At 41.6% G+C, this 17677-nt stretch overlaps 3 protein-coding genes across 4 annotated transcripts in view; all 3 read right to left on the reverse strand.

The window, feature by feature from the left end:
- Positions 1-7: 7 nt before the first annotated feature.
- On the reverse strand, positions 8-5207 carry LOC136423178 (glycine receptor subunit alphaZ1-like). The gene is made up of 6 exons (XM_066411236.1): positions 5106-5207; positions 3538-3672; positions 2591-2669; positions 2057-2191; positions 1317-1500; positions 8-935 (listed from the first exon to the last, which is right to left on the reverse strand). Exons 1-6 carry the CDS (start codon positions 5161-5163, stop codon positions 738-740), a joined length of 789 nt encoding a protein of 262 aa, XP_066267333.1. The 5' UTR covers positions 5164-5207; the 3' UTR covers positions 8-737.
- A 347-nt stretch (positions 5208-5554) lies between these two features.
- Positions 5555-8577, reverse strand: LOC136422440 (glycine receptor subunit alpha-3-like). Its single transcript, XM_066410212.1, has 5 exons — positions 8556-8577; positions 8012-8042; positions 7381-7469; positions 6842-6909; positions 5555-5794 (listed from the first exon to the last, which is right to left on the reverse strand). The coding sequence occupies exons 1-5, from the start codon at positions 8575-8577 to the stop codon at positions 5555-5557; spliced, it is 450 nt and encodes a 149-aa protein (XP_066266309.1).
- Positions 8578-10879: 2302 nt separating this feature from the next.
- The window catches only part of LOC136423333 (glycine receptor subunit alphaZ1-like), a 44795-nt gene continuing 37997 nt past the window's right edge, over positions 10880-17677 (reverse strand). For both annotated transcript variants that reach the window (XM_066411457.1, XM_066411458.1), the window contains exons 7-11: positions 16088-16219; positions 15667-15745; positions 14355-14489; positions 12942-13122; positions 10880-12544 (exon numbers count right to left, since the gene is read on the reverse strand). In XM_066411457.1, coding sequence (XP_066267554.1) covers positions 12311-12544; positions 12942-13122; positions 14355-14489; positions 15667-15745; positions 16088-16219 — 761 coding nt within the window. In that variant the 3' untranslated portion in view covers positions 10880-12310. The remainder of the gene's footprint in view (positions 12545-12941; positions 13123-14354; positions 14490-15666; positions 15746-16087; positions 16220-17677) is intronic.

A 17677-nucleotide genomic window follows, 5' to 3' on the forward strand; every position in this document is an offset into this window, starting at 1 on the left:
CATCTACACAGTACTCGGCAAAGCCCCGCGAGGGACATCCCGCCGAGGAAATGTCAGGGTCACGCCCAGCTGCAGCAGGTGGTGGTGGTGATGGTGAAAAAGAAAAATCCGAAAAAGATAAACATAACTGGTGCAACAATAAATATATAAATAAGTGGGTAACAAGTGCTGCTATGTACATGTTGCTACACTGGGTGGTGACCTGACTCACTCTGGGGCTAACCTCTGTTACTAGGAAGGCTAAGGGACTTGGCCAACCCAGAATTAATACTTGGCTAATACTTTTTTTATCTCAATTAACATTATCACGACTTTCCCTGGGTAAGTTGGCATGCATCGATTATAATCAGTAGTTCGGACATAGATCTGATTCCTTGAGCCACTTTGATTAACTACCACAACGGGATCAAGTTAGAATCCTTCCCACATCTTTCTGTGTATAGGGCGGTGCCCATCTCCGTTTCCATAGCCCTTGCGCCACACAGTTGTGCAAGCACTACAGCAAGTCCACTGATTAACAAGTTTTCTAGATGACGTATTTACACCAGAACGCGATGTTAAAGACCAAGAAGATGCATCGGTTATCATCAGGAGTTCGGTCATGATTCTTTGAGCCGCACTACCACAACGACATCAAGTTAAAATCCTTCTCACAGCTTTCGGTGTATTGGGCGATATCGATGCCATCTCCGTGTCCGTAGCTCTTGTGTTACACAGCTGTAAAGGCACTACGTTTTCTACATGACATATTTACACCAGAACGCGATGTTGAAGACCAAGAAGAGAGTCGGGAAGAGGAATCTGGACACGACGTCCATTTTGCACGCCAGGTTGACGTGGATGTTGGTGACGTCACCGGCGGCCATGTTGTCCTGTTGCTCAGGAGTCGCGCCCCACCACGGAACGGTGTTGTGGTTTGGTTCTCTTATGGTTATCTGAAAACAAACAAATTTGCAACATTTTGAACGAATCAAACCAAGTTGTTAATTGATACAACTAGAAAAGAGTTACATATACAATAACCGACGTTTTGGTGACGGTCTGTCATTTTCCTCGGGGCAATGCTTACTGCTTGGATAGGATCCTTAATGCTTTAGTTCAATGGGAAACATAATCTTAAGGGCCACCTAAAAAGTGTCCACAGTTTCCATGTGGTCCTATAAAGCAGTCGCTAGTCCATATACTACGGAAGCAACAAATCATAACTAGTACGGTATCAAAGCAAACGCTACGCATGCCTTGACAACCAACAAAATACAATTCGTAGAATTCATACAAACTGCACACAATGCCATACTATTAGGCTCTCTCGCTACCTTGACAAGTTGTGGGACGGCTAGGTTCGCCTTGTTATCGTAGCGAAGGAGACGACCCAGCGGGCCCGCGAACCTGGATCGCCGTCTGAAGACGTAGTGAACCCCGGCAAACTCCACCACGGTCGAGAACACGAACACCGCGCAGGTCAGCATGTAGATGTCGATGGCTCGTGTGTACGAAAGTCTGGGGGGCAAATCATATGTACGTATCAGTACTCAGTGTCCTTCTCTTTTGTCAAGCTATTCCCTGAGATACAAATGATTACATGGACACATTCGTCATACGATCGATTCTTATCGAGGTTTTAACCCCTTTTTGTAATATGAGCCTTGTGTGCTATTTCTCAATTCCCGAAAAGATAATTTTTTGCAGTTAGACGGTAGTTCGTTCTGTATAATTTTCTCGCTGCGGTCAGGAGTGGTACTGCAGAAAAGGTTCTAGTAGGGTATTTGATTCTGACGTATGCGCACGAGGTATGCGATAAATCAAACAAGATTAGAATTGATCAAGACCTCTCTATGATTCAACTGTCTCTACTGAATATATTTTCTATCAATCAAAAGTAATTATTGATACCAATTCTACTGATATTTAAAAAAAAAAAAGGGAGTTACCCAATCCTCTGACCAGTATAAGAATGTATGCCAAATTTGCTATGCAATATGTTGATTTTACACATCATGCACGAAGCCCTGGCGACTACCAAAATACCGTTGGACCCTGCAGTTCATGGCCGTACCTCGGGGTGGCGCCGTTGGAGTAGCTGGAGAGGGTGATGGAGGCTAACATGGTGGTGATGCCGAGGGCGACCCGGGCAGGCACGCTGTCAGGGCTGATCCAAAACGACATCCACGACAGGATCACCAGGAAAATACTAAAATAGATATATTTCAATATAATCGATGTCGTCATTAGTGTCTCCAACACACTCAGGCAAACACAGACGCACACAGACGCACACAGACGCACACAGACGCACGATTATACATGCACATGCACATACACACGAGAATACTCGCAAACACACACACATACATACATACGTTTATACATACGTACAAACGCACGCTCACGCATACATGATGCACATACGCACGCACACACACACACATACGTATACACACTCACCAAGTGAAATGATGTTATCTTTTTCTTTATCTAGTGCTTTTCAAATTAAATATGACGGATGGAAATACAAATTGTGAAAAACATCTTTTAGAAAGAAAATTCCTTTACATTACATGAGCAGATATTCTTGATGAGAAAATCCTACCATGGAATGAATGCCTGTAGAATGTAGTGCTCGTAACGACGCGTTAGGCTGAAGGTGGCCTTGATGCAAGAAAAGGTACCTGAAAAAATATAATGTAAAGTTCCTAAATCCCACTGGACCCGTGGCACGTTGGCGACCTCGCTGCGACCGGGAGTTTTAACAGTGCGCTCAACGAATTTCGTCGATAAGAAAACAAATATTTTTACGCTTTGTGTGTAAATCAATACAATCCGATCTTGAAAGGTATCTCGATTATTTTACACAGGAAGTACAACATGGAAATACCGTCCCATTAGTCCGAGTATATCAATGAAATCCAACCTTGAAAAGTATCTCGGTTATTTTGCACAGGAAGTGCAACATGAAAGTTGATACATGTTCATGTCCTTGGCGCTGACGGCATATCTAGCGGTCATGTGGCAGTTCTCGCTCATACTGAATATACCGCTACCTATATTTATCTATCCTTGTGTGTTTTATTCACCGCTTAATTTATAGAAACTGTTTTCATTTGTCTTCAGTAAAACCTTACGTCAGTTTGTTACAACGTTCAGAAGTAGTATCGGGTCTGGTGCATCATGGCCAACTTCGGGATAACATTTGGATGATTGAACAAATTTGAAAAATGGACAGACCAAAAACGATACCTTCCCGTCAGGTGGTAGCCTCCACCATATCTGTCACGTCTGATTGACGACTAGTTCTACCAACTCTGAACTGGACTTCTCCCACTCTGGTAGGTTTGACCTTTGCTGTCATATTCCCACTCACTTTATGTCAATCTATTGGCAGTGCATTAAGATAACTACGGAAGCACACTTCCACACAAACACCGAAAACATAGACGTCGTACACGGAGTCAATAAAGTGACAAGAAAATGTAGATTGGACAGTGCTATACCTCGCTACATGATTAAAAACACATCAAACCAGATCAAAAGCCTTACCTGTGAGGTATTTGACGTCACATTGAAAAGAATTCCAACCCCCCAGATCGTACTCTGGTAACCTGATATTGCTGTTGATTTCCAGAGCTTTCGGCTCTGTCCATTCCAGAGAAAGATCTTCTGTAGTGTATCCGTCTAACCGGAAATTAGAAAACATAAATATCAAATTCCGACCTTCCGGTTGGTGCCATCTTACACCAATCAGTACTCTCCTGTCATTACATTATCAATTTCATGCAATCGTTCTTTATCAGGGATGGATCAGAAATGGTTGCAATCGTGAGTGGGTCATAATTATCTCCATGAAAAATGGAGATATAGTTTTGCGTGTGTCTGTGTGTGTGTTTGTCTGTTTGTTTGTCTGTTTGTGTTTCCGCACTACTGTAGTCAGCATAACTCAAGAACCTCTTGATGGATTACGATGATATTTGGTATGTGGGCAGGTGTTGTGAAGCCGAAGTTCAAGGTCAATTTTGGGCCCCCTGGTATGTGACCTTGGTACTGCAGCAGAACTTCAATTTTTGTATCTTTTGACCTGGACGTGCTGTGGTCTTGATTTTTGGGTGGCAGATAGCTTGTGATGTAATAAAGAAATGGTGTGGGTTTGGGCTTTCTAGCAGCTTCCTCTGGAACTGCAGGAGCGTTTTTGTGAAAATCTTCTAAGGAGAATAACTGAACAAAGGAACAACGGATTTCCATGATATTTAGTATGCAGGTAGCTTAGATAAAGATATAAACAATGAAGTGCAAATTATGCTTATTGGGACTTAATTTGCATAGCTAATGAGGAACATCTATATTTGCAGTGTTTTCCATTATCAGACTCAAATACATGCAACGTATGTAGTTTATGAAAAGTGGAACATCAAGAGACAACAATTATGCAAATAAATTCCTAATTTGCATAATTAATGCAAAACACCATAATTCATCTAATTGGAAACTTATAGGACTGTCAATATGATATTTATTATGCAGGTAGCTTAGACAGAGATATACATAATGTAGTGCAAGTTATGCTAATTGTGACTTAATTTGCATAGCTAATGAGGAAAATCTATATTTGCAGTGTTTTTCATTATCAGACTCAAATACATGTAACATATGTAGTTTATGGAAAGTGGAGCATCAACAGATACCAATTATGCAAATAAATTCATAATTTGCATAATCAATGCAAAAACACCATAATTCATCTAATTGGAAAATTATAGGACTGTCAATATTGCAACATGTGTAAGTTAGATAAAGGTGTTTATGACCAAGCATAGATTATGCAAATGTGTAAGTCATTTGCATGGATAGAATTGTTCATGGAGATATGAGGTCGTGGAACTCTTGTTCATAAAGACTTCCTTAGGATAGGTGGCAGATCCAGTGACTTTACCTCGTGTTGTGTTGTGTTGTGTTGTGTCGTGTCGTGTCATGTTGTGTTGGGCCTTTAGAAAAAGTATAGTCATCTTTTTCAAGATTTTTCACACGGAAGACTTAAATTATTCAAATGTTGGATTTTATTGTATTTGTTGTCTGTCAAGGTTGAAATATCATCCAAGTGAAATCATACTTACAACTTTCCATCTGGACTCCACAATGTTGGGTATCAAAAGGGAATGTTTGGAAGTTCATCGGACAGGACAGTAGAAATGACAGCCTGTGGAAAGAAAACGCAATAAGAGTAACCAAGAAGGGTATTTTGGACTTTTCTCTGTCCACCTTCTTCCTATTCTAGGTCTAGCTGTAGCACGGATCATAGTGAATACCCTCTCGTCGTAAGTTGTGATACAATTTAATGCATTTAGCCCTCAGGACATCTAGATCATTGTCTCTTAACCCATAGAAATCACCGCATTCATTTTTACGAAAAAAGAAGATACGTTTGCCATTCAGATGAACTAGAGTGTAAGGTGGGGTTAAAGTTGAAGGGCCTTTCTTTAGTCGCAAGGCAAGGGTTGATATCCCAGAATAGAATTATAAAGAACAACATTGTGCATTTGCAATGATCTGTTTTTGCCATCCATTACTTCCGTGTGAATAAGATATCCCCCTGTGGATATATCCGGATGAGCGTGGTGTGCTCTTTCCCCTCCGGATAGGCGGCGCCCTTTCCGTTCTCGAAGAAGACATCCGGAACCCAGATATCCGCCAGGGCCGACTCGTCTAGGGTGACGAACGGTTGCGTCACTTGCGGTTCGTAATCGCCATAGCGCAGGCGCGGGTCGTTCCATCTTTGTCGTAGGAAGAAGATGAGTTTATAATCCTGGTTTGAAACGTTACAAACGGTGTTAGTGGTCTGTGAATAATTTCATGTTCAGTTTCTCAATATACTTGTGCGTGCACAATATTTATCGATCTGCATAACTACAACATGATGGTGAAAATGCCACTGTCCTAATGCAGTTTTGCAATGTTAAACTTTATTTATCGGATGACTCCGGCCGAAATCTTAAAGAAAAGAAAAATTAAGAGAGAATCCCTTACTGCCGACCGTAATCTGAAACACAGTATCAATTTCCCATGGCCTCATCGGTATTTCATCAAAAGATAGGTTTGATACAAATCGGATAGAATAAGGTCAGTCGTCGGTGGTTCAAAGAAAAGCTCTTAGTCGAGCACGCGTGTGGATAAAGCTCTTAGGATGTTCATGTATGTTCAAAGGGAAGGTAATTAAAGAAAGGTCTAATAAAAAGGCCGTCACATTTCCATGATCAATAGTGCTGTCACATAAGTCTAGGTAGATCAATAAAATCCGACCTTGGAAGTCGTCTCAATTATTTTGCCTGGGGCTTAGACGGAAGTAGAGAAAAGTCGATAACGCTATATGTCCTTGGTGCTGACGGGACATCTAGATGTCTTGTAGCGTAATCGATCATGGGAATGTGACTGCCTTTTTATTAGATCTTACTTTAATTGCCTTGTCTTTGAACATGCACACTAAGAGATTTATTTGTAACACGCATGTTCGCCATTAGTACTTAAGATACGTTTTTTTAGAATACTGGTCAGTCACGAACCCTAAAACATTTACAGTTCCATTGTTCCTGTCCATTCAACCCACACGTACTCACCAGATCATTCAATTCTTAAAGTTTCAAACTACCTAAACCAAAAACAGACAGCAAAAAGTGAACCTTTCTCTACCGGGCCATCAATCTATGGAACACCTTGCCACCCAACATCAAATGACTGACCGCTCCATATAACTTCAAAACGGCTATCCACCAGGTGTTTGTAGTGTATTGACAGTGTATAAATGTAACCACAGACAACACAAAGAGGCATACCCTAAAAATAGACTATGACTTACCATCTCCGAGTCGGATATGGAACTCAGACCATTCACGTACATCTGAACTTTGACCCTGACGTTGGACCCTAAAAAATATACAGTGTGGAACTTTGTTACGTTATGCATCGACTGTTTGATACCTACTGACTTCTCAAGTTTTTTTATGCACTTTTTGTTTTGTAATTTTTGTCTGCGCAGTATGTGTACTAGTCCGTACAGACTGACTGACAGTAGTGGTAGTAACGTTAGTAACTTCTCAAGAGCTATGACCATTCTACTGGTGTCTACATATGGAACAGCTCTTAACGCCTTTTACTTACAACCGGCGTCCAATTGTATTGGAAAATGCCGTGCCTTTGGTCCTAATTAGGCCGTATCTTATTGATTCCAAGCAAAAGTGCGACCTGGGGCGACACGGTAAGAGCATGTCTACTACACTCACGCACAAACGAAGTGAATAAGCTACACAGCATTAATTTTCTTAAGCCTAATGGATAGCCCACCTTTACAGATTTTAAGATTAGACATATTAGATAAGATCAACGAGTTGTTTTTACCTCTGAAGTTGGGTCGGAATCTCTTGTCATATTTCGTGAGAAGGTCGTATAAAGCAAGGGTTCCCGTCTTGTTCTGTGTCAGCCTTGTTCTGGGTGTCCAAGACAAACATCATTTCAATGTGACGTGAAAATGACCTTAACGTCATTTGTGCGTAGCATTGCTTTTAAGACGGATAATGTTTGGGACAGATAACCGCTACATTTAATGTCTTTCCTTACTATGTATGTAAATGTTGGTATAATATCTAGCAGTTTTTCCATTACATTTCCCGGGTAATTTTAGCATGTGTTGTGGTACACTGCAACTTAGCCTTAGGGCTACATAATGTACTTTCAAATTGAAAGGTGTTGTCTTATGTACGTAATAAGCCGGTTCATCTCATCTCTATGCAGTCTTATGTTCCTCGCACATTGTTTTGGAGAAACCTACACAAGATGACTAGGCCCTTTACCATCTTTGTTCTTAAACTATACAATGATGTGTGAGTACTAGAAATGTGACAACGAATGACTAGGAAAAATAATCAGAAGCAAATACTTGAAAGATAGTATCATTATAACTGGCGTATGCTTCATACAATACCTTTGATCTTATTTCCCACACCACATAATTAGGAAGATTCGTATTTACCTGTGTTCCACCACTGATGTGGCATTATGATCTGTAACGTCAAAAGACACCCATAAGAAATAGTATGTCCACATTGCTTCGTGCCTAGGGGTTTTGTTACAATCACACACACACACACACACACATCTTATTGAAAAAGTTCGCCGATAGAGCTACCGTGACCATAGACTCCAGTTCAGTACACGATTTCTATCTTCTTCTATTATTCTTTTATGAAAATTCATTTTGCAATTGTATCTATTCTACCACTGTGACCATTTTTGCTTATGGTAGTAAAACGCTGTAGTAATATTGGTGATCTTTCGTAGCTTTTCTCTGCTGAAGATTTTATGTACATGTTGTATACTCGTGTTTTTACGAACTAATATGCTGGCGCCAAGTACCGCCATAACCCATAATAGCTTCCTACATAAAGATAATTAGGCTTCAAAGTCACGTAAGTTACCTTGTAAATCTGCCAGAGCTGTCTTTAACAGGAGACTAACACACAAGACAACCAACATGTTCTTGAGCAGTCGGCACGCAAGTCTTCTCTGGCCTCTACCTATGGTAGGAATGACGCACATCGTACCGAAAGAGCGAAGGAAAGTCACAATTGCATGTAAAAACAGTCTCGAACAAAACCATTGGTAGCACTATCAAAGAAATGTACACAACAACTTCCGCTACCAAACCCAATCATAACAGTAAGCCCTAATCCATGTACAGGTAAATTTGCCTTATTTCCTGTTAGGCCACAGCAAGTAAATTTTCTGGGTGTCATCCTCTGCATACTTCAGGTCTAATGAAACAATACGAGAAAATAGGATGAATAAAAAGACTTACAACAATAGAGACAATTAACTTTGTAACAAGAATCGAAGCCACGGCCAACGAGTATTCTATTCCTGCATTCAAAAAGTGTAAAAAGTGACACTGGTGAGCCTTAGCATTGCGTATCAAGTTGGCAACTACAGTCATGGCTACCTCACTAGTGTCACTTCGACTCAAGGCTACCACACGACATGTTCTACAAATCATGGCATTTTCTTTTCATGTTGACCATCTACAAAGTGGAGTAAAGCTTTTTTTCTAAACCAGACAAAATTCAATGCGCGTGCTGATGCCATCCATAGAATTTACTTTCTTATGTTTAATTGAATAAATAGTGACAGATGTCGACGCTTGTGCCTTTGCTCGTACAAAAACCTTCCTCTGCGGGCCTTACAAACTTCCTGGGGGTTTGTGTTTCAAAATGGACCTTTTATCATTAGCAATGCACCCCACCCTCTAAAGAAAAGTGATAACAAAGAACACTAATATCCGCGGACTTAGTGATTTATGAAACACTACACCAAGTATACGCAAAAGAGCTTTTACAAGTGGCGTAATAGGACGTGGGCATTAAAAGATGCAACAGTGGTGAGACAATGCTGCTACATCCCTGTTAGGAGGACTTAGTGGTTGTTTTTGCTGGTAAGCCAAAAGAAAGGAGCCGTTGATTTGTCAGGAAGTTTGTATTGTGTGTTTTTGAAGTCGCGTGCATAAAACGTGAAGTCGCCTTGGTTGCAGCTTTGTGCAAAATTTCTTAGGCGTTCGCAAACGTTTGGACTCTACAATTACCAGCTCAAACGCTCAGTGAGGAATATACTCGTAAAAAATTATTTGAAAAAGAGAGAGACAATTTTCTATTAAGAAATAAAAACGTATCGTCACTTACCTGATTGGTGACTGGTAGTTCTTCAAACGACAACGACAGAGCTGTACTATAGTATCTTTGTCCTCTTTTGACTGAATCCTATTCGAAACTCTTTTTAAACTGCAACATCATCTGACTTGTGAAACGGAAGAACTACCACCCTTGTTTCGCCCAGTTAGGATTGCTTCCATACTCCGAGCTCATCTCGCGTGTCACTGTCAAAGTGAGGCTCCTTTCCAGTACATTAACACTGGTTTTGATTTGCTCAAATTATGGGGCATGTATGCACTTATTCTAATTGTGACCCAGAAATTGGTATTGAATGTTACACGAAAACATTAATATTTCATAGTATCCGTTTGAATTATTGATAGTGTGGATGATTATTTGTGATTATAGATGACCATTTCTTTACTTTCTGTGTGCAACATGTGTGTACGTAAAAACACAAACAGGTCTTTTACAAGTCATAAACTTGAATATCGTTCCTTAGAGGATGATAACAACTTTTACAAGTGTAGATCCTTCTCTACAAGTTCAAGCTCTGCAAGGACAGGCTTGTAATCGATTGTTCTGATGTTGTTATTGTGTTTCCGAACTAAGGCCTTTCCCCAAATCTAAAGGCTATTTTGGTGAGGGCTCTTTCGGTACGGAAGCTACTGGCCTGCAGGGGTTTGAAAGGTAATAGATAAAGGTGAAAAAGCCTTATGGAGGCCGAAGGGGCAGTGGGTTCTTACGACAAGGTCACATCATAATTCGTCGTAGGTCGTTGTACGATTTTGATGCCGTAGGGTTTTCAAACAGGCTGTGACGGAACCAGTCGCCGACAAGGTTCTAAGCAGCAATTTCAGTAACAAGACAGCTGAATTTTCTACGACACATGCACGATTGTTAAAAAAAATGCCCTCAGTTTGCGATTGTACGACAACCGCACGTAGATGTGACCAGGCCCGTAGTCCGCTGTGCCTTGGATACGGTATTAGTAGGGGGATCCCATTCCTCTCTTTCCATTACGTGCCCCCCTCCATTGATATGGCCACTCAAGGTAGTCATCCTGTAATAGGTGGCATATAATTTGGTAATAGTCGACAATTATAGAAACATAAATAAGGAAGATCTGACATATTACATTAAGGGCAGACACGATAGATAATACTCATGGGACATTGAACTGAAGGCCACGGACTCGGTACATTTGAAAAATGAATCATATGCATGTTTATTAAATCCTATTGCAATAGATGTCGATTCCGACAATGGCCATCACCGGAAGATGAATATTCAGTCTGAAATTCATTCGCCGGTTATGCTAGGGTCACATTTCCCAACCGGGCCCCGGGCGGGCTATTTTCGATAACCAAAATATCAATAAAAATGCACAAGCTATGCTCTTAGATAATTTTTATTACGTTTTGCGCTTTTTATTGTCTTTATATAATACTTTTGGTTCCCAAAGACTTCCCGGCCGGGCCCCGGATTGGAAATGTGATCCAAGCATTAACAGATGCGAAAATCGTCGTATAAAGCACAACTATCGGTCCGTAGTAGTCTTTCCTAACGCCAGTTCCCCACTAAAGATGCGGTCACATTCGACGTAGGACGTCGAACGATTTTGTTTGATGTTGTTCGTTTTTAAAACAAGGTTTGGCCGAACTAACCGTCAAAAACGTAAGGATCTAAGATGCTATTCTTGTTTCTTTCACTGTAACTTTATGTTCACTGTTTCCACGGTCACCTCTGTACCGTGAACTTATCATCACCGTGAAAAAAAACTGTTGTTATTGTTTATGATTCATTTATACATCCGTTCTATAAATCCGTGAAGTTAAGGTTCAGTGAAAATGTCTATTTTCCTTACACCGTGAAATTGTGCTACCGCGAAGATAAAGCGAATTACAGTAGTATTTTCGGTAAGAATGTAAATTTTGTACAACACGTGTACGGCTATTCCATGAATGCCCTCAGTTTGAGATGCACGACGTTCGTACGACGAATGTGAGCAGCCCCTAAGAAAGTGTCTTGGACAGTAAGTATTAATCTAAGATATGTAAAAGCGTTTCTGGTCCTGTCCATTGTCAGTAAACGTGACCACTCGTAGCTGCAAGTTGATGCTGCATCGATGTATGCAGAGGTAGACGTCTTATATTACAGGCGTTGCTTCTCAATATAGTTTGCCGCTTGTTCTTGTAAGTAATAATACAGTAGTTGTTATCCACAGAAAAATGTCTCACTGCTGCACTTTCATCGTGTCCTTTGTTACAATAAAGTCGTCATGGTCTTAATGTCTGGATACCATGAGTCGCCCAACACAATGTCAAAGGCCACGTGATGTATATTCTGCAGGCATATGTAGTCTGGTATCGCTATTAGTCATCATTGCTACGGTAGCCTACAAGTACAATCGAGCGGCATCAAATTTGTACTTATGGGCTATCGTATATTCATGGTCCTCGCCAGCTTCACTGCATGCGGTAGGCGTACTTGCTACCGTTTCACGTTGTAAACGAGCCCTATCTCAGGGCGTACTACCCCTCAAGACGTACAACTCCTTCAAGAGACGCACGACTCCTCAATATATTTCACTCCTCAAGACGTACGGATCCTTAAAGACGTACGGATCCTCAGGCGTCATACGCCGTACTATACACCAGCCAGTAGACGCTGTTGAAGAAGAAGAAGAGGCCCGGGAAGAGGAATCTGGAGATGATGTCCATCCTGCGCGCGAAGTTCTGGTGCAGTTTGGAGACGTCCTCTTGCGTCATCCTGGCGCGAGGCTGGAGCTGCCCGTTAACCAGCTGGGGGTTGCTGGGATTGATGTAGCTGGCTTCCGGCGTCGTTCCCGCTGCCGGGACTTGCTGTATGATAGAAGGACAGACAAACAGATACCATTAGGTTTCATACACACTAATCAACCTGTAGATGCTTTGTTTTCTATTGTAAGCAAACTTTGTTTGCAAGCTTCTTCCTTAGGCAATAAAAAATGTCTACAAAATCTGACCATTTATGGCATTGATAACTGTAAGTAGTCACCTCCCGCAAAGGACACTCGTGTGCCGCCAGCGCCTGACCGCGGCACTCATGACAAAAAAAAGCACATGTCCAACCTGTTGCCCGGATGCCGAAACTTTCCTACCTAATCCTAATGTCAAGTTTTTGTTATATCAGGTGGAATTGATGAAAGGGAATTTATGATCGACATAAACACACTTTTTTTCAATTAAGATTAAGATTTTTTCCCCAAAAAAAGCTCACCTGTGGTGGTGGGTTCGGGGTGCTGGGGAACTTATTTCTGCAGAAGACACTGCGGACGATTTTGGAGAACTTGGTCTGCCGCCTGAAGATGTAATGAGACACCGAGAATTCCACCAGGGCGGCGAAGACGAACACCGAGCACGCCAGCATCCAGATGTCTATAGCCCGTATGTAGGAGTTTCTGAAGAGAGCACAGAAAATGGGTATTGCGTTGGCCGAATGTGAATTATTCAAGGTTGAATAAGGGCGTTCGCGATTCTACGTGCGCATGCGTAAGGTAAAAGGTGAAGCAAACTATTCTTGTCTCCACCATGCTTTATGCAGGTCCAGAATCCGTCGGACGAGTTTTGTTCATGTCTCAGGGGCCTTCACCTTTGACCCTGCGCATCCGTGCTTAGAGTCATGATTGTCTTTATAGCAACAACACATATGAACAAACGTCTATGAACGTAGCGTTTGCTCTATTGGTTTTCAACGTAAGATGTTAGCTTATGCCACTATGTTTCGGGGGACTACAGTTGCCTAGACTCCACATTGAAAAGTTTTTGGGAGAAATTTGTGTGAAATCGTGGCCATTTTGGGGTGGTAGTAGAAACTTCATACTTCTCGAATGTGTCTCTATCCTGGGCTTTTCTACACCCCCATGAAAAAGTAGACTGATCTGTATTTAGCTCTATGAAGTGCTCTAGTTCAGGGGGTTAGCAATAGATCGATCCTGACTGTCCATCATAATTAGGAGTTCAACCAACGAAGTAATGGTAATTAGCAGCTCAACCGATGAGATAATGGCAGTTAGCAGTTTAACCAATGAGATGATGACAGTTACCAGTTCAACCAATGAGATAATAGCAATTAGCAGTTCAACCAATGAGATAATAGCAGTTAACAGTTCAACCAATGAGATGATTGCAATCAGCACTTTAACCAATGCCAATGAGATGATGACAGTTACCAGTTCAACCAAGGAGATAATAGCAATTAGCAGTTCAACCAATGAGATAATAGCAGTTAGCAGTTCAACCAATGAGATGATGGCAATCAGCAGTTCAACCAATGCCAATGAGATGATGACAATTCCCAGTTCAACCAATGAGATGATGGCAACTAGCAGTTCAACCAATGAGATTATAGTAGTTAGCAGTTCAGCCGATGAGATAATGGCAGTTAGCAGTTCAACCAATGAGATAATAGCAGTTAGCAGTTCAACCAATGAGATAATGGCAATCAGCAGTTCAACCAATGAGATAATAGTGGTTAGCAGTTCAACCAATGAGATGATGGCAATAAGCAGTTCAGCCAATGAGATGATGGCAATCAGCAGTTCAACCAATAAGATGATGGCAGTCAGCAGTTCAACCATTGAGATTATAGCAGTTAGCAGTTCAACCAATGAGAGAGAGAGAGGATGCAGACCTGGGCGTGCTGCCGTGAGAGAAGGCGGTAAGAGTTGTGGACGTCAGCACCGTGGTGATCCCGAGGGAGATTCGGGCCGGCACGACGTCAGGGTTGATCCAAAACGTCAGCCACGAGATGATGACCAGGAGAATGCTGAAGAACCAAAACACAACTAAGACACATTTGAAACGATTATCATTTCTAGTTATGTATTTATCTGTTTCTTTTGGACAGGGTGGCTCACTCAGTGTCTAGTCAGGCCAGGAAAAATGTTGTGTTTCCGGTTACTCGACCGACCCTAGAAAAGCTTTTGATAAGTTGATTTATATACTTGTGCTTGTACAGCGCAGATCTGTTTTACATCGCTAAATCAAATGTATTCGTTGACGTTGAATCACTTCATCCAAAATCTATTTCTAAAAGATAAGCAACAACAAAAAGAGAGAATCCCAACCAATCTACCGACCCTATTTTTCAGGACCGTAACCTGAAACACAGCAATTTTTTCCTCCGCCTTAAAAAAAAGTAACAAGCAAGCAATCTTTTTGATTAGATAAGGTGTTATCCAATAGAAAAATTAGAAACGTTGCTTTCAAAAATATAGCGCTAGTTTGATGTTCTGCTGATCCAGTAACGGCGTTACTTTGATAATCTACTAAAAGGATGCCGACCTGAATCCATAAATCGATTTAACCCACAAGGGCTGACAAATCGTTACATCAAAACTATTATATACCGACGTGTGATCTGACACCTTGCACACCTCCAGGAAATGCTCAATGATTTCAGATACGACATGGCGTACTACTAGACACCCTTGGCGCGATCAATAAAGCTACGCAACGTAACTGTTCCTCGAGCAGCTGGATAAAATTTGGAAACGGTCAGACGTTTCAGACCGCATCCGCTGCCTTTCGTCAGTGACTATACGAGAAACTGGAGCTAAACCTTGACTCTGAATTGATATGTTAACCAAGGAAAGAGACCGTTCAATAGGAGACAAAGTCAAGACAAGGTTGTATGCTTATAAATCAATTATCCCCTGTTGTTTGAGTACAGGAGAAAATGTTGTCTCGCGGGGGTGGTAGGGAAGGGGACCAAGTGCCGGAACGTTCAACGCGTAGGCCTCCTTGACGAAAGACAGTGGATGCTGTCTGAAACGTATGACCTTTTTCAAAGTTTATCCAGTTGCTGTTACCTTGCGTATCAATCAATCAATCAATCAAAAACGATTTATTCATCAACAGAACTGGCAGCACTACATATGTAGGCTGGATTAATTGCATCTTATTACCTGGATGTCTAACCTTCATTGAAGAACTGTACATACCTCGGGATGTAGGCTTGGATAAGGTAATATCCAAATCGTCGCACCAGCTTGAAGTATGCTTCAGTGCAAGAATAGTTTCCTGTTGAAAATGATAACGAGGTATATGGTGCTATTAGTTGTCACATATTGTTGTGGTTATTTTACGGGGATGTAAGTCGCGACGGTGCATTTTGTGTACGTATCTCCAAACTTGTTTCTGTTTGAACTTCCTTTATAAGGAGGTTCACGATTCTAAGTACATGTACGCAGGCACAAGGTCAAAGACGAAGACCATGCATTATACATGTCCACACGCCATTGGTTGATTTGCATAACAATGTCGGATGTTTTTTTAATGTCTCAATGACCTTCACCTTTAACCTTGCGTACTTGGAATGATGAAGAAAGCAATGACCTTCGAACTTTAAAGCATGACCCTGACCTGTCAGAACTTGATTGTCACACCGCCGTGTTCCCCACTGTTTCAGCTCAAATTCCGGTAAACGGATGCTCAGGTCGATCTCCATTTCCGGTTTGGCCCACTCCAGGACCAGTTCTTCTGTCGTGTGGCCGTCTGAAACAACACAAGAAATACAAAGACCAGAAGTTCTGCTGCAATACCATAGAAGGTCACTAGGGGGTCGATACTCAAAGATACCACTCCTAGATACCAACGCCTACCCACCAATACCAGTGGACTAGCCCCCTGCTGTAGTGATTGCAGAAATATGTGTGGCCCAAAGGGCTATTGAAACGGAGTTGGGCGCCGTCCTATTATTAATTAACCATCTTGTGTGGGAATTCCCATGAAACATCAGCTCGCTTGGACAATGTGCCGATTTTTACCCCCGGGAAGGAGGTATGTCTCCGACGGAGCTACTATTTTTGGCTGTGTTCTCGTTCACACCTATAACTCAAGATCCGTTTGGTGGATTTGAATGGATTTTGGCATGCTGGGTAGTTATCGAAGTCCCGAAGAAACATGACGATTTGGGCACCCTAGCAGTATTTTGAGGTATTGCAGCATTACAGGCCGATACTCTCTTCCTAAATGTAGTGTGTATAGTCCATAAACAGCCGGTCAGCCGTCCCATACGAATAACCCCATATGGGAGGGAGGTACCTGGGATTGATTGAGGGCAAAAGGGAAGGGAGGATCACTAACATCTACGATGGCTAGGGCTATGGCATGAAGAAATTCACAAAATCTTTAAATTTCTTGGAGGTATGTGGACTTCGAATTCTTGTTACTGGTGAGTTATGAGGGAAAGACACTTCGATGATCACATCCAGAGATACCTACGCCTGCACTTGATATCGATCACTCCATTATACGTTAGATAATGCTGACACATTCATTGCGCAAGAACTTCTGCTTGACAAGATCATAACTTACGTCATTACTCAAATGTGCCAGGGGACCTGGACTACAGGATGTAATAATGTAATAATAGCACTTACTTTGCCAGCGGTACTTTTGTCGTCAATAATGTGATCAGATAAAGTTAAAGCAACGCAACTTTCAGCACCGAGGAGAAAACTATGGCATACTAAACGCATGAGTTATTGATTTAGTGGTTGAGAGGATGATTTTGTCTGACAATGACAGTGAGATGGAGAACTCATTGGATCGATTCTTGACATTCTTGGCTGGACGCCGTGTCATTGGGAAATACACTTTACACGACAGACTTCGGTTGGGAAGGTAAAAGGTGGTGGAAGGAGAGGGGTGGGCTCCATCTTCCAAAACCGTACCCTAGACACAAGTTGTTGTTTTTTTTAAATGGACGAAAATTGATGCGCGTACAGATGTCATCAATATACTCGAGTATTTAACCGAGTCAGTGTAACGTTAGCCCTAAGAAGGAAAACACTCAGTGGAGGTTATTTCAGCTGACAGGGGAAAATTGTGCCAAATTGAGCGCGGGATCTGATTTATTGATTTACCATTAGTAGTTTTTGATGAGATGATTCTTTCATGCAAAAAAAACGCGTGAAGGGAATGAGGGAAAGCCATTAGCAACCAATATGA

Source organism: Branchiostoma lanceolatum, chromosome 17 (genome assembly GCF_035083965.1).
Source record: "Branchiostoma lanceolatum isolate klBraLanc5 chromosome 17, klBraLanc5.hap2, whole genome shotgun sequence".
NCBI lineage: Eukaryota > Metazoa > Chordata > Leptocardii > Amphioxiformes > Branchiostomatidae > Branchiostoma > Branchiostoma lanceolatum.

Coding starts and splice junctions, on each gene's coding strand:
- LOC136422440 (XM_066410212.1), bottom strand. CDS start 8,577: ATGTGCGTCATTCCTACCATAG. Junction 8,043..8,555: donor GTGCGTCATTCCTACCATAG/GTAGAGGCCAGA, acceptor TTGACGTTACAG/ATCATAATGCCACATCAGTG. Junction 6,910..7,380: donor ATTCCGACCCAACTTCAGAG/GTAAAAACAACT, acceptor TATATTTTTTAG/GGTCCAACGTCAGGGTCAAA.
- LOC136423178 (XM_066411236.1), bottom strand. CDS start 5,163: ATGAACTTCCAAACATTCCCTTTTGATACCCAACATTGTGGAGTCCAG. Junction 3,673..5,105: donor TGGAGTCCAGATGGAAAGTT/GTAAGTATGATT, acceptor ATTTCCGGTTAG/ACGGATACACTACAGAAGAT. Junction 2,670..3,537: donor TGACGTCAAATACCTCACAG/GTAAGGCTTTTG, acceptor ATATTTTTTCAG/GTACCTTTTCTTGCATCAAG.